At 37.9% G+C, this 17,100-nt stretch overlaps 1 protein-coding gene across 6 annotated transcripts in view; it reads left to right on the top strand.

The window, feature by feature from the left end:
• The window catches only part of RBM6 (RNA binding motif protein 6), a 101,686-nt gene that overhangs the window by 22,058 nt on the left and 62,528 nt on the right, over positions 1-17,100 (top strand). For 4 of the 6 annotated variants that reach the window (XM_063113753.1, XM_063113754.1, XM_063113755.1 and 1 more), the window contains 2 exons: positions 269-358; positions 2,616-2,685. The exons of 1 other annotated variant lie outside the window; for it this stretch is intronic. In XM_063113753.1, the coding sequence (XP_062969823.1) occupies positions 269-358; positions 2,616-2,685 (160 nt within the window). Of the gene's footprint in view, positions 1-268; positions 359-2,615; positions 2,686-17,100 lie in introns of those variants that run through there. One more of the 6 variants, XM_063113758.1, reaches the window with a different exon arrangement.

The raw sequence follows: 17,100 nt of genomic DNA on the forward strand, positions 1-17,100 counted from the left end.
GTCCTATTCACTATTGTTTCTCTTCACATTCCACTTTACTTTTTTAAGACTCCTTCAATGAGCCTTGGCCTTAGCACACAGTTGTATTCTAATGATTTGAAGTCAAATTTTAGAACTTAGAACAATAGAGAAAATTGTAATTTTTCGTATCTTCATGTGATGCAAGTTATTTTCATTTTTGATCCTGAGTGCCTATATTTCAAGTTGTTTCATTTTCACACTAAAGTAATATTTATTTGTGAAATAATTTTTTCATTCTGAATTCAAGGATCAAGATTACAGGACTGGCACAAGTGAGGAGAAACCCAGCAGGCTTATTCGATTAAGTGGGGTGCCTGAGAATGCCACAAAAGAAGAGGTAAGGCATATTCTCTCTTTTTCTCTCTCTCCCTCTCTCCCTCTCCCTCCCTCTCTCGCTCCCTCTCTCCCCCTGCAATTCTCTCTGTCAATCTGTCAATTAAAAGTACAGGGAAGTCTTGTGTATCCTTCACAAGGACCAGTTCCTTCAAATCTTACTATTGAAAAAATAGTCAAAACTGATGTGTGCCAAGGCTTCAAGGTTTTTACCAGTGTCTTTAGGACTGCATAATATTAAATGGTTTAAAAATAAAGGTAATTTTTGGCTGGCTGGTTAGCTCAGTTGGTCAGTGTGGTGTTAATAACCATCAAGGTAAGGGGTTCAGATCCCTGTACTGGTCAGCTGCCACAGAAAAAAAGGGATCTTTTTTTTTTTTTTTTTTGAAGGTGACTGGTAAGGGGATCTTAACCCTCGACTTGGTGTTGTCAGCACCACGCTCTCCCAGGTGAGCTAACCGGCCATCCCTATATAGGGATCCAAACCTGTGGCCTTGGTGTTATCAGCTTCACACTCTCCTAAGTGAGCCACGGGCTGGCCCTAAAAGAGATAATTTTTTAAATGATATATTTTGTAGAATTTTAAGTTGAGTAAAGTAGAGCATTAGTCTTTTCACAGAATTAAGAATTTCGTAATCCAATTAAAGCCTCCCTCAATGTTATCATTTTGCATTACTATAGCATTAATATCTAGACCAGGAGATTGACTTTGGCATAATCTATAGAGCTTATTTATTTATTTATTTTTTAAAAGATGATCGGTAAGGGGATCTTAACCCTTGGCTTGGTGTTGTCAGCACCATGCTCTCCCAGTGAGCCACGGGCTGGCCCTTATAGAGCTTATTTAGATTTCATCAGTTATATATGTATTCACTGAAGTGAAATTTGCTAAAAAAAAAAAAAATTTTTTTGGTAAATGATTGCTGTCTTCAGACCTGATAATCATCCTAAAGGGCACATTATTTCTGCAGTACATACATAAAAATGCAGTTTGTTTACAATCGTAAAAACTGCCTAACTGCCCAATGTTAAAGGATTGGCTGACAAAATTATGGCTGAATTTATGGAAGAAGTGGTCAGAATATTAAAACAGCAAGAGCTAACAGTGCTTACTCTGTGCCAAGCATTGTGTGATACTTAACAAGTGTTAGTTCATTTAATTATCACAGTATCTTGTGAGTGGGTACTCTTAATTCATTCACTCCAAATATTAAGCACTACTGTGTGCCAGGCAGCGTTCAGGGCCCTGAGTTACTATATAGCAGTGAATATTAAAAGTCACTGCCTCCATGGATAATAAAAAAGCAAGCAAAAGGTAACAATTTCAGTCACTGTTAAAAGCTCTGAGGAAAACTGAAGTAAAGTTTTAGTGTGTCACTGGGATTGGGGCCTTTTTATTTTATTTATTTATTTTTTAAAGATTACCAGTTAAGGGGATCTTAACCTTTGACTTGGTGTTGTCAACACCAGGTTCTCCCAAGCGAGCTAACCGGCCATCCCTGTGTAGGGATCCAAACCCACGGCCTTAGTGTTATCAGCACCACACTCTCCCAAGTGAGCCACGGGCCGGCCCTGATTGGGGTCATTTTAGACTGAGTAGTTAGGGAAGGCATCACTGAGGAAGTAACATTTGAGCCCAGGTCTGAATGAAGTGGGAGAACAGTCCATTTGAAGATGGGGAAAATAGTAGACCAGTCTGAGGGAGTTTAAATGCTAAGACACTGGACTGGAATGAGCTCAGTGCATCATTTTATGTTTAACAGATGAGAAACTGGGTACTAAAAAGTTATACAGCAAGTGAGCAGGAGAGGCTTGGAATGCAGGCAGTCTGATTTCAGAGCTTGAGCTCTTTTTTTTTTTTTTTCCTGCTAAAAGATGACCGGTAAGGGGATCTTAACCCTTGGCTTGGTGTTGTCAGCACCACGCTCAACCAATGAGCGAACCAGCCATCCCTATATAGGATCCGAACCCATGGCCTTGGTGTTATCAACACCATACTCTCCCGAGTGAGCCATGGGCTGGCCCTAGAACTTGAGCTCTTGGAGGTTATGCTCTTCTGCCTTTCTCAAATACTCAAATTTTTGAATAATTATGTTCTACTCATTCAAAATTTTGTGAATGCCTAGAGTGTGCATGGCTTAATTTTGCCTTTATAAAATAATCGTAGCTTTAAATTATGTAGACTAAAAACCAGTAGGGGAAACATAATATTCAGCGTTTGACTGATTTGTATCATTAGTGTAAATACCATATTCTTGCAGATTCTTAATGCCTTTCGGACTCCTGATGGCATGCCTGCAAAGGACTTGCAGTTGAAGGAGTGTAACACAGGTGAGTTTCTTGACATGCATGTGGTCTTGGGTTAGGAAGCGTCTTTGCCAGAACTTTGCATCATGTGCTACTCAAAATTTTTTTTAAGAAACCACATTTAACCCGTGGGGGCTCGCTCCGTGCTCCGTGTGGGGGCCGCCGCGTCGCTCACGCGCAAAGAAACCACATTTAAGATTTCCAAAGGCCTCTTGTTGATGCCTTCAAATAACAACCAGCTTTAGTCTTAGTTGTGGTTCTTGTGGATGTTTGTGCACACATGGGCTGTGAGGGTGCATGTTTCAGTTCTTCTGAGTACCTATCCGTTATAAAGTGAGTGTTTCAGCATTTGTCCCTGAATATATTTTATATAATATTAAACTTGCTATTATGTTTTTCATGGTGGTGGAATGTTTATGTTTAAGCCTAGTAGGATTTAATAAACTTGATGTATGTAAAATTTTATATTTCATTGCCATGGAGTGAAATTTACAACTTTCCAGAGAGATTGTACAAATTAGTAGTTTCTTGAATTTCTAGTCTTGTTCTGCGAATGGAGTCCTGCAATAGCTATTTTGTTGAAATCCATGAGTAGATCCAGAAGAGCTTTCTCTTTGACTTTTGTTCTGTGGTCTGAACTGCAGGTTAAACTTTTCAGAGTATCTTCCTAGTATAGCAGAGTACCGAATTCAGTAAGTTCCTTCAAAATTTTATTAAAGGTAATCTTCAAGTGATCTGTTTTGTAGAATTTTAAATTGAATAAAGTAGAGCATTAGTCTTTTCACATAATTTAGAATTTCAGGAATCCAGTTAAATAAATCTCCAACTAAGAGGGTGTTATATTTTTGAGGATATATTTTATTTTTAAACGGTTTACCATGGAATAAAAATTTTGCATTAATTAGGTACAGGTAGCTGCTTCTTCAAATTGGTTCTGCAGGGGAAAATTATGCACAAAAATAAATTTTTGTGATTGAAAGAATATTTGTTTTAAGTTCAGAAATATTTTTTCTGTAATTTGAGAACAAACTCAGAAGTATTATTTCTCAGAAAGCTAATTATTTATGTCTTAAAAATAAGCATTTACTCTGAATTTGTGGAAACATGACTAGGGGTAGTTATGCTCTTCTTGCATACTTTACTTTTGTTGGTTATTTTCTGTTTTTTGCATGTGTCTCATTCATGCTTTCTTTGGGAACTAAAGGTAGAATTTACAGGCTGGAGATGCTTTTTAACTCACAGGGTAATAACCTCAGCTTCAATCTTGTTTCATGAACTGTGCTTTTATTAAGTATTGACATATTTTAGAAAGAGAAGATGTCTTAATGTTTAAATAGCAACAGTTCAAACTCTTTACTATCTTTATTACTCATCAGTTTTCTATTTATACTGTCAGATTTGTCAGCAGAGTAAAAATTACATTAATGTATAGGGTCCAGGAGGAAGTTCTTAAATTTGCTGGCTGTGGTAGTTGTTAGAAGCATAATTGGCAGGCCAAAGATATTGATACACATGTGAAATCATTCAGGACAGTGGTTAAAAAACAAAAACATCATTCAGTAAATGCAATCTTTTCTTAGCATTTTATTATATGAAGTGATAGTGTATTTTTTAAAAAATATATATGTGGTTTTTCTCTTTTTATGATAGGATTGGATTACTAGTTGCGTGTTATACATAATACATCTCTGTGTAACATGTAGAAGGAACTTTTGAAAATCTCAGTCAGATCACATTATTCCCATGCCTAAAACTCTCTTAATAGCCTTCCATCTCACTTGGAAGAAATTCCCAAGTCCTTGTTCTGACTTACAAAACCCTGCATGAGTTGGCCTTGGCTGTTTGACTTCATCCTGTACTGTTCTCCACCTTCTCTGTTTTGCTGTAGCCACACTGAGCTTTCTTCTAGTCCTTGAACAATATAAACTTCTTTCTGTGTCAGGGCCTTTGCACTACTCTTCCCTCTGACCCCCTCATCTTCTGGAGTTTAGTTCTTGGCTTCAATTTCGCCTCACTCTCCAAATCTAAAATCAATATTTAGTCAATTTTCATTATATCCTTGTTTGTTGGCATAGGATTTATCACTGTGATATTTTTCTTAGTAGTTTTGTGTATCTTATTCCTCTCATTAGAGGATTAGCTTCATGACAGCAGGAGCCTTGTCTGTCTTGTTCCCTCCTGTTTAGGGCTTGACACTTGGTAGGTTGCCAGTATGTTTGGAATGGATAAGTATCCATGCTGTATGTGGAGAGTAGCCGTGATCTCCTCTCACGTGAGGAGCATTTAACGGTAGTTAAGGTTTCACAGCAGTGCAGCTCAGGTCTTAACATATCTGTTGAAGAATGTGTCTTGTAACAATCAGATGTTCTGAGAACTTTAACATTTACTTGTTAAAAGATCATGTGCAAATCTCAATGGAAAAGGTGGCTTTTTTTTTTTTTGCAGTTTTTTTTTTGGCCACTGGCCGGTAGGAGAATCCAAACCTTTGACCTAGGTGTTATAACACCGCACTTTAACCAACTGAGCTAACTGGCCAGCCCCGAAAAGGTGACATTTATAAATGAAAACCAGTCTGTTTTTTAGGATGGGTGATGACCTGCAGAGACCATACAGGATGGATATTGCTTATATGAGGAGGATTGTGGGGTAGAGTTTATCTTTTAAATGATTTAATGAGGAGTTGGTCTATAACTGAGAAAAAAAAAATTAATGCCTATTCACTGACTCTAGTTATATATTTAATTTTTGTCCTGTATAGAGCTGTGTAAGTATAAGACCACAACTTTTATCCAGAACCCGTGAAGTTAGATGAGTTTATGAATTTTTCTGGTTATAGAAATGTAATGTGGTACGTAGATCATGTGTGAATTATATCCCCTAGGGAATGTATATTCAGACATAATAGTTTTGCAGCAAAATGTATGAATATTTTTACTGAGAAGATTAAAGACTGTAAAGAGACTCAGTGTAGTATAGTCTAGGATTTGCCTCAAAAAGACTTCACTGAATATTTACTAAAAACTTGATATTTAAGGGATTTTGGGATTTTGGAATTGCAGATAAGGGATTGGGGACCTACATATGTTCTGTATATTTGAGGTTTTTATTTGTCATTTGCAAATATATTATAACCTTGTTAATTACCTTGAGTTTATATGATTATATTCCTGGAAAAAGTATCAGGAGTAAAATGTGTTTTGGTGACTGGGCTAACAAACTCTGATATATGCATATAATGGAATACTACTCAGCAATAAAAATGAAGAAACTACTTATGCACATAATAATATGGATGCATCTCCAAGGCATTATGCTGAATGAAAGAAACCAGATTCAAAAGACTGTATACACTGCCATAAGAAGGAATGAAATACTGATATATGCTACAATTTGAGTGAGCCTTGAAAATATGAAAGAGGCCAGATTCCATTAATATGAAATATCCAGAATAGGTGTATCCATAGAGACAGAAAGCAGATTGGTGGTTGCCAGGAGCTGGGGGAATGGGGAATGAGGGAATGACTGCTTAATGGGTACGGAGTTTCCTTTTGGGGTGATAAAAATGTTCTGGAGCTAGATAGTGGTGATGGTTGCTCAGCATTGTGAATGTACTTAATGCTACTGACTTGTACACTTTAAAATTGTGCATTTTATGTTATGTGTATTTGATTACTTTTTTTTTTTTTAAAGGCTATGTACTGTTACAATTCAACTTACATAACATTCTGGAAAAGGCAAAAAAAAAATTTTTTTTTTTCGACTGGTAAGGGGATCTTAACCCTTGACTTGGTGGTGTTAGCACCATGCTCTCCCAAGTGAGCTAACTGGCCATCCCTATATAGGGATCCGAACCCATGGCCTTGGTGTTATCAGCACCATACTCTCCCAAGTGAGCCACAGGCTGGCCCAAAAAGGCAAAATTTTAGGAATAGGAAATAGTGGTTGCCATGGTGTTGGGGAAGGAGTTGATTATAAAGTGGAAGCATGAGGGAATTTGGGGGTATAATGGAATTGTTCTATATTTTGATTGTCATAGTGGTGTATCAGTGCTAAATTCACTGAAGTTGGTAACTACTGTGGTTATGTTAGAGAACATCCTTATTAGAAAATACACACTGAAGTTTTTAGAAGTTAAGGACCATGATGTATGCAACTTTCTCTCATATGGCTTAGAAAAAATATTTGATGTATATGAAGAAGGGCGGAAGTGAGTAATGATGGAGTATTTGGAGCAAAAAGTTATCAATAGTTGAATCTGGGTAAGGGTATGTGAGTATTTTCCTTTACAATAGTGCAACTTTTTTGTAACTTGGAAATTATATCTAGTAAAAAGTCGAAAAACTGACATAAAGCTGATGTATTTTATTTTTAAATGATCAGCAGAAACCTTGCAAGCTGAAGACTGCAGTGAACAGCTTCTGTCAACAAGTAAACTATAGAGCAAGGGTTCTCAAAGTGTGTCCTAGTACAGCATCATCATCACGCCCTTGGAACTAGTTAGAAATCCAAATTCTCTGGTTCAACTCTAGACTTAGTGAATCAGAAACTATGGGAATGAGACCCAGCAATCTGTGCTTTAACAGGTCCTCTAGATGGTCGTGATATGCCCTGAATTGTGAGAACCACTGCGTTAGATTAACTTTATTTAGATTCTTTATTCTAGAACTTTACACAGTTTAAAAGTGACTTAGTAAGTGGACCTTCTGTAAGTAGATAAAACTAATGCTTATGTGCTTTGGGACCCCATGCTACGCACATGCCTTGCCTACCAGGTATCTGTTCTCCTGCTCTACAGAGCTGGGGCAGGAGCTGGAGTAGTATTGATTTTATTTTATGTCCTTAGTTGTTCTTTCTGCTTATGTAGTATACTTCCTCAAGAGATCTTGGAATTGTTGTAGATCTCATTCTTACAGTGTTTCTGTGACATATGAATGCAGATGAATTGCTATTGATTTTTAGGTAGATCTGCATACTATATGTAGTACATAAGCTTATTGTGATTTTTTTCCAAAAGGGATTTGTACCATTTAAGCAAAAATGATATAACTTCTGGGCTATGTTTCCTGATAAGTCTCAAATACAGAAAGCAACCCTCTATGGTAACTAAGTGCTACAGAATCACTTTAGTACTGTTTCATTAACTACTGTCTCAAAGATAGAGGATTACTAAGGTGGTATTAATGGAAAGAAGCAATATCTTGCTTGATTCTATCAGTGTTCACATGGTGAATGGGCAGTTTTTGTGGTCTTGGGAAAGAAATTTCTTCTTGGGAAGTGAGCATTTGCAGTGACCAGATCACTTGGTCTCCTGCCATAGCGTTTTGGGTCTACTGAGAGTGACAGTAAAGGACCCATACCCTTGCATTTCTTAAGGGTAACAGATTCATGTGATTTCATTATTCACAGTTGAAATGGTTTGAGTCTTTACCTCCATGTTGACAAAATAGAAGTGTCTTCCTTAAAAAGAAAAATCCAGATAGGATCTTTCAAGTTAGGGGCAGAAATCCATTGTGAAACTGGAAAATTGACACTGACGTTATAAAATATGCATAGTTTATGGTATCCCAAGTGGAGTAGCTAAAGACACGATATCTTAACATCATTTAGAAAAAATAAATTATAATTGAAAAGTATAAATACACATTTTGCATTGTTTTTGGCATTTATAGAATAGACAAGTAAACACTTTTAGTTTCTTATAGAAAAGCTGATCATAAGCTGATTGGAAAAATATCAAATTTTCTTGTCACATCTCTAAAACTGTAGAAGGTCCTTTGTTTTTGTTTGTTTGGATGGTTGGTTGGTTGTTTTTTTTTTTTTTTTTTTTGGTGGGGGTGGCTGACCGATACAGGCATCCGAACCCTGGTCCTGTTTTTTTTTTTTTTTTTTTCTTTTTCCGTTTTTTTGGCGGATGGCTGGTACAGTGATCCAAACCCTGAACCTTGGTGTTATCAGCACCGAGCTCTGACCAACTGAACTAACTGTCCAGCTCCTTGGTCCTGTTTTTAACCAGGAGTCTTATCAGGTTTGGTACCACATTTGGGGAGGATGTTTACAGATGAGCCTTAAGGAAAGGTGCTTGAGCTTAAAAAATAAGAATGTCTAGGAAGCCAAGAGACACTTTTTAGGGCTGGGTGAGTCTCCTGAAGGAAGTGATGGATGGACCCTTCCACCTGGTCTAGAGAAGAATCCTGTGATTTGGTGGGTGCTAGAGGGATTAGGTGAGCCTGGGGAAAAGTCCTGGAACTAGGGTTAATTTTAATCATTTTTGGAATGACCTGGGATTTGGCTTATTCATTTCATTTTTAAAGTTTTCTACCCCAAAGACTTTGAGTAGCAGGTTCTGTTAGTGAGTATGGATGTTTTGTGACCCTTATTGTCATTTTAAGGGATTACCTCTCATATGAGAGATTACTTGGTGTAGATGCTAGGAATGGAAAACTTGGCTAAGTACCTTAAGCTCTGGTAATGATGTATTTTGAACCCCGTTAAATGACGTTTGCTGCAGAATAGGGCCTCACTGGACTCTTGGGGGAATGATAGCTTGAGGTCCCTATATACTGTGGGATTGATAAGGTACTGAGGTTTAATGTCGAAGGGGAATTTGAGGTTTAGTTCTGTCAGCTAGTGAAGGGAAGGGTGGTCTAAGAAAGTACAGGTATCTTTTCAGGACTTGGTCAGGACTGGTCACTTTTCAGGGTTTACTGCTGACTTTATTATTATTTTAAAAATTAGTTTAATTAAATTAATTTTTTAAAATTTATTGAATTATTGATTATACATATTTTGGGTTCAACGTTGACATATGTCAATCAAATTAATATTATTAGCATATACATTATTACAGATCGTACTTATTCTTTATGCCCCTTAGCCAATCTCTCCCCATTCCCTTTTCCCTCCCTCGATCTCTGACAACCCTAGATTTTTTCTCTCCTTCTGAAAGAGTAACGATTTGTCTGTTGATTTGTTGCTTACATGATCTGTCCAGTGCTGAGAGAGGTGTGTTCAAGTCCCCCACTATTATCGTAGAGTAGATGCTTCTTCCGTCACACTGGAATGGGCTCTGTGGAGAGAAACATCCTCCTCCCTTCTTCAGTCTCCGCTGGTGACCCTCCCTGTGCCAATGCACTCGAATGGCTGGCGGGCTGTCTGCACCAGCCAAGGCTATCACGGTGGCTGTGGTGGGCCAACCACATGGAAGCGGTGTTCCCAGTGTACTCCCTGCCTGGTTGTGGGAGGAGGGGTCGGTCCCTGGCTTCATGCCCCAGGACCTAACTGCTGACTTTAAAGTAGAATCTTGGTACTGTTTCAGAAAGCAAGACCTTAGGATTACTGGTTTAACCTAATAACCTTTTTTCTTTTAGGTAGTTAACTTACTTGACACATAAGATAAAATGCACTTTCTGTTCTGGGAGCTAACTCATTGTTTAGTTTGAGCTCCTCTGTTGAAAACCCGTAAGTTAGCAAGAATAGCTAGCGATAATTGGCAGCCTTGGTAGGGAAACTTTAATATTATCATCGACTTTTATTGGGCTCCCTGTTTGCTGCCTTTCCCTGGGGCTTTTGGGGTAGAGTTTCTTTCTAGATCTGAGAATGAGACATCTTCACAACCCAAGGCATCACTTTATTCATAAACAAGGACCACCAGATTGGTGGGTTTTGGTTAGTAAACTGTGTAGCTTTGTCTCTACCTAAACCACATATAACATCTGGAGGTAGAACAGATAGCTCTTTTGAGAGGATAGCATGAAAATGATGAGCATATGTCTTAAATCTGTTTTTCTACTGATATTCTTAAATTATAGTATATTTTGGAGGGTAGGGTATTTTTCTGAGTAGGATTTGAGATGTGTCATACATTTGATCTGAGTGTGAGTAATGAGTTTTTAAAAAGGGGCTGTCCTGTATACTATTATCCCACCTCCATTTTTTTATTGTGTCTACCAGAATATTCCCAAAGTTGCAGGGAATAATTTGTTTTATTATAGCAGCCTTGGATGGAATATCTTAAGATAGTGCCCTATTTCTAAATGCTTTGTTTGCCTTTTTGAGGAGTTGAAAGGAAATATTTGAATTCATGAAGTCTTTTGGCTTCCAGTGGAAGACAATATCTTCTCTCCCAAAGGTCTCTAAGATTTTTGTGCCAAATAAGAATAATCTGGGTTCTTAGAGTGGGTGATGGGAGTGATAATGGGAAGCAGGAACATATTAAATTGGGGGGTATGTGTTTTTGTTTTTGTCTTTTCTCAGATTAAATGCAATACCCATGGGCTAGCCTTCTTTTTTCTTTTTCTTTTTCTTTTTTTGGGCTAGCCTTCTTGAAGTCTGGATTTGGAGCCACATCACTATCTCACCTGAGCAGAGAATGTGGTACTGGCCCCAAGGAACATAGTTAGGAATAGGCTCTAGCAGGGCTCAGGCTGTTTAGGTATGAGGGAGATTTCTAATCCTAAAGTTACTAGAGGATGATAAGAATAGAGGCAACAGGATTAAACAAGAATAACACGTAAGTGAATGATTGGAGGTAATCATTGGTCAAAGAGTGCAGTAAATATTTGTTTGTGATGTCCCCTGACTTTCAGAGAGGTAACATAAGTAAGTGCTTTTCAAGGGTATTATAGGAAATGATAGTAAAAAAGTAGTAGAGAAAAATGCATACAGATAAACCTAACTTTTTTGTGTGCTCTCTGGAAGAAGGTTCATTGTAACTCTATTCTAGTGGGTACTTTTTGAAAAGAATATTTTCAACCTTAAAATGCAGTTGGGTTGTAAGAATTTGTAAATTCCCTCCAGAGAGGAGCTATTTTGTGCACAGTAAACCCACCCTGAGACCTTAAAAGGTCTTGGTTGTTTTGGTGTCAGTGTTGGGAAAGTTTCCCTATTTTTTCTTTCTCAAAGAGGGCTGCTTTACCAAAGAGAACTTTTTAAATGATCAAGAGCACTTTTAGATGTTTAGAGTGATCTGAAACCTGAATTCCAAGCCATCTCAAAACATACCTTAGTAACCAAGATGGAGAAATGGTGATATTTCATTTGCAGAATTTAGTACTGATTCTGTTGAAAGAATGTTAGTTTTGCTGTGGGATTCCCTGAATTCTTGGTTGTTTTGGGCCCACTGCTTTTTTTTCTTTTCTTTTTCTTTTTTTTTTTTTTTTTTAACTATATTTGGTCTGGAAGGAGAAAAAAGATAGTCCTTGACTTGATCTGTATCTTTTATGGCTTATTCAATTGCTTTAGGGGTAAAAGGAGCAGGAAAATCAAAGCAAAACAAAACAAAATATTTCCTTTGTCCTGAGTTTAATTTTTTTTTTTTTTGCAGCTGGACGGTACAGGATCCAAACCCGTGACCTTGGGGTTGTAAGGCTATGCTCCAACCAACTGAGCTAACCGGCCAGCTGTATCCTGAGTTTAATTTGAATGCCCACAGATTCTTTTGTGTTCATCAAAAGTGAATGTTGGACTGGCTGGCTGGTTAGCTCACTTGGGTAGAGCATGGTGCTGATAACACCAAGGTCAAGAGTTCGGATCCTCTTACTGGCCAGCAGCCCCCTGCAAAAAGAAAAAAGTGAATGTTGGTTGTCATAATTATCAAATACATTTTAGAAACCCCCCTGGTATAGGAGCTGGGAAAGGGGCTATGAAATAGCATTTCATAGCTCTGGTGAGGGAAGGTGACTAGATAATGTCATTTAAAAAAATTAATCCTAAATGTCCATCGACGGATGACCTGATAAGGAAAACGTGGTATGTATACATGATGGAATACTACTCTGCCATAAAAAGGAATGAAATGCTGCCATTTGCAGCAACATGAATGAACTTAGAGAAAATTATGTTAAGTAAAATAAGCCAGGTACAGAAAGAGAAATACTGCATGTCCTCACTCATAAGTGGGAGCAGGAAAAAGAAAACCCGAAAAACTAAAAAAGAAAGAAAGATACAACAATCACAGTAATTCCTTGAACTTTTAAAAGGAGAGAATGGAAGTGAGGCCAACAGAGATGGGAAAGGGGGAGAGGGAGGAGGATTAGGGAGAAATTGGTAAAGGCACACGAAAAATGTTTACATTGTTTAATGATAAAATTAAAAATTTTTTAAAAATTTAAAAAATAATTGAATCCGATATCCCTGAATGATGGTGACAGGTAGGGAAATCATCACATAGAAAAAGCTTCATTAGGATTTTCCTGGTGACCTATCAACTAAATTTGTGCCACAGACTAAATAATTTTCTGCCTTTGCTTGTTTCTAAATGAAAGAAGAAAGTATATCAGGCTGTCAAAAAAAAAGAAGAAAATACAAGTATTAGGTTGTCTTGTGAGGGTACTTCAAAAAGTTTATGGAAAGCTTCGTATAAACTTTAATTCCATTTTCCACAAACTGTATTGTACTCCATGCTATAGAAATTCCTGGCAGCAGTGTAGGTTATGCATGAATTGGTGGTTAAATAGTATTTGTGAAAGTATAGGGATATGTTTCTTCAACCCCAAATTATGAGTTAACATGTATGTGCAACCCTTTAAAAATTGAGTAAAAAAAAAAATGAGTGAGTAGATCTTTCCAAGAAATTTTCCCCAAAAAGGTGCTGACAGACAATTTTAATTTCTAAAACTATGCAGTGGTATTATGTTTAGGGAGTAGAGTTTTCTATTCTGTCATTTGTATCATTATAAAGAATTTAAGGTTTGGCCATTTAGTTCACCTGGGAGAGAGTGGTGCTGATAACAGCAAGGTCAAGGGTTTGAATTCCCATACCGACCAGCCACTAATAGATGGAAGGAAGGATTTAAGACACTATATTTGTTAGGAAATTAAAATTTTTCTTTTTAGCTTCTGTATTAATAAGTAAGTAAGGAAGGATTTTAGAACACTGTATTTGTTAGGAAACTTAAATGTTTCTTTTTAGCTTCTGGTTCAGTATAGAACCCTAGAAAGTGCCCACTTTGTTTATCAGATAATAAATATGTTTGACAAAGGTACATACATATCTGATGAAGTGGACCTTTTTTGGGGAAACCTTAACCAAGAGCAGGCTTGTATTTTAAAATGGTTCTCTGGAGGACAAGTGCAAGTTAGCTGGTTACCGAGGTGTTTGCAATTGAACTTGGTGTAAAATGGGGGGAAAACAAACCTCAGGTGAATTGAGAGATGGATGTCTGAGTATGTTCAGTAATAATGTCAGCGGAAAGTGATGCATGCCTCCTTTGTCAAATAGGCAGAGGGATGGTAAAAGGTTTTTTTTCCCTCTTGACATTAACCAGTTCTAACACCAACTGGGTAACTTATAATTCAGCTCTGACATGAACTACCTGGAGTTAGTCTCAGACTCCACAGATTTAAGGGCTTGGTCCTATAAGACTTCCCTTACTTCAGATGCAGGTCACAAGTATCAGGTCCCAGGGTTACCCATATTTCTGTTTGACTTGGCTGCAAAGTTGGGGGTTTCCACAATGTCCCCTATCAGGTTCAGTAATTTTCTGGAACAGCTCACAAAACTCAGGGAACCACTACATTTACCAGTTTATTATAAAGGATACAGATTAACAGCCAGATGAGAAGGTTCATAAGATGAAGTCCAGAAGGGTCCTGAGTGTAGGAACTCTGTCCTGTGGAGTTGGGGTGTGCCACCTTCCAGCATGTAGATGTGTTCACCAACCCAGAAGCTCTCTGAACCCTGTTGTGTAGAGGTTTTTATGGAGGTTTCATTATGTCGGCATGATTGATTAAATAATTAGCCATGGATGATTAACTCAAGCCCCCTCTCCTCCCTGGAGGTTGGGTGATGGGGCTGAAAGTTCCAAACTTCTTTAAAAAAAAAAAAAAGGACTGGAAAGGGTATCTTAACCCTTGGTGTTGTCAGCAACCAGGCTCTCTTGAGTGAGCTAACCGGCCATCCCTGTATAGGGATCCAAACCCATGGCCTTGGTGTTAGCACCACACTCTCCCAAGTGAGCCATGGGCTGGCCCTTGAAAGTTCCAAATTTCTGATTAAGGCTTGGTCTTTCTGGTGACCAGCCCTCAACCTGAAGCCATCTAGGGGCCTGCCAAGAGTTGTCTCATTAGAACAAAAAACACTGCTATCACCCTTATCAGGAAATTCCAAGGGTTTTAGGAAGCTCTGTGCCAGGAACCAGGGACAAAGACCAACTATCTTTTTATGATACCACAGATGGGGATTTAGCCAGATCGAGCTGGTATCTAGCGCCTTTAGTTACATGTTACAGAGCATAAGTGGTGGCCCAGTGGAGTTGCTGTATAGCCTGTCTCTGCATTGAGATAGCCTTGTGTACCTCGGCTTGTGGTCTGTACAAGTTTCAAGTCTCACAGAATGCCAGTTGTCTGATCCTTCTCTGGATGCTAGCTTACTTCTGGAATAGGTGAATGGCTGGACAAATGTGATTTGCTCTCGTCTTGAGCAGCTTCCAGCTTAGGAATTACTGTCTTTGTGGAATCTTGCCAGAGCCTCTTAGAATGGTGTTGAGTTGCCCTTTGTTGGCACTAGGGCCAAGGCAGTGGGCAAAAAATGTTTATGGGCCATATTTTTCTTTCCAGTCAAAATGAAAATAGCTTTTGACCTATGGGGGAAGCAGATGTATTCTTAGTGTGCGCTAGAAATCAGTAAGGAAATTTATACTGCCTTTCAGCTGCTAAAATGTTAATGCTGGGGCATATTTAAGAAGCAGTCTGTCTGATCTTTGGTCCTCGATAGTGCTTTATAATAGAACAGACATACTGAAATGCATTATTTCGTCACACCCCTGAAACTGCCCTCAAAGGAATTACTATCGTTGCTATTTTGCATAGGGGATAACCCAAGCCCAGAAAGATGTTCCTTGACTGAGATCGTGTGGTGAGTTAGTTGTAGCTTCTGCATATGTACAGAGCTATAGAAGTTACTTTCCTTGTGTGGTGCTTCAGTAATGATGCTCATTACAGTTGGTGTGGCATTGACTGAGCACTTTCGTGTGGTAGGTATTATGCTAGGATTGGGGATACAGAAATGGAAAGAAGACCCCAGTCCCTAATATGGGACCTCTGCATGGGCAGTTTGCTGCAGCACTGATGTTGCTCTTCTCCTGGATGATCCTTTTGCCACACCTCACCATCTTTCTTGCCAGGCTAAAGTGTTTGTTCTTGTCTGGGGAAAGGTAGATCTGCACAGGTTCTTACTCCTGATGGTTGCAATACAGGTTGCTTTTTGTTTTTTTAAGTGAACAAAAATGAGGTCACTGGTTCTTTAAAGAATGATTGCTCCCTTTTTTGACTTACGTAGCATCTTGAGGTGGTCTGTGCCTAATTGTACTTGTCATGACTCTTCCATTAGATTAAACTCTCTGAGGGCAAGGATGCTGCCTTCCACTGTGCTCATATAGCACTGTTACTGCCATTGGAATAGAAATAAATAAATAGAAATGAAAAAAAGAAATAGAAATAAATAAATAGATGTAAGGGTGAGCGTGTCCTACCAAATGTTATCCTGAACTAGAGAACCATTATTAGGATGAAGTGACCCTGAGATTAATTTTGGACTTTGGAAATAAAAACCAAACAAAATTTTTTTTCTTTAAGTAACCAGTTGGCACAGATGAAGAACTAAATAAAATAGAACCACATGCAGTTTTCAGAAATTTACAGGTAATCATCAGTGTATATCTTCCTTGTTTTATCTGTTTTTTATAAACCAGCAACACTTAGATGCATAGTTGAGTGGGAGAGAATTCAAAGTGCTTATAAGATGTCAGAGTGATGTATTTCATGTGGCAGTTCCATTCTTCCCAGATGGTAGTTTGACATATTAATATTTTCCTGATTTTTGTAATGAAATCTGCCAGATGCATATTCACTTGAGGTTTTAACTGAACAAAGTACCTGTTGGAAATCTTGCACACAGGCCTCTGTTGTTGTGTTATTCCCATTGACAGGAATTCAGATACCTGGATCAATTCTGCTTTGTTTTTTGCTAAAATCTCTAACTTGATAATATTTTACGTTTCTTCTAAAAACCTATATTCCCAATGAAATGGATTTAGGAAAACAGGACCTATAGAACTAAGCCCTCTTGAATCTCTATTATGATTTTTTGTGGTGCTTTTTATATTCATAATGCTTTGTTCCCACAGAAATAATACTCCTTGTTTAGAGAAAAAAAAGCTGTATTTTCTTTACTCTCAAAGATACCAATAAAGAAACCCCATCTCTTCTATGCCTATGTCCTTTAAAGTCCTGATCCCTCTTTTACATTTCATAGTAGAGCTTTTTCAAAGTCAACAAACGTTGTCTTAATAGGAAATTCAACTGGACTTATGTTAATTGGGTTTTTCTAGATCAATTTGAAAGTAGGGCTGCCCATCTTATTTGTTTAAACAAATATTTCTTATAATTGTTATGAAAACTGGGCCTGTTATAGACTGATAATTGACTTGAATGATCAGGAGT

The sequence above is a fragment of the Cynocephalus volans genome, chromosome 11 (assembly GCF_027409185.1).
Source record: "Cynocephalus volans isolate mCynVol1 chromosome 11, mCynVol1.pri, whole genome shotgun sequence".
Lineage (NCBI taxonomy): Eukaryota > Metazoa > Chordata > Mammalia > Dermoptera > Cynocephalidae > Cynocephalus > Cynocephalus volans.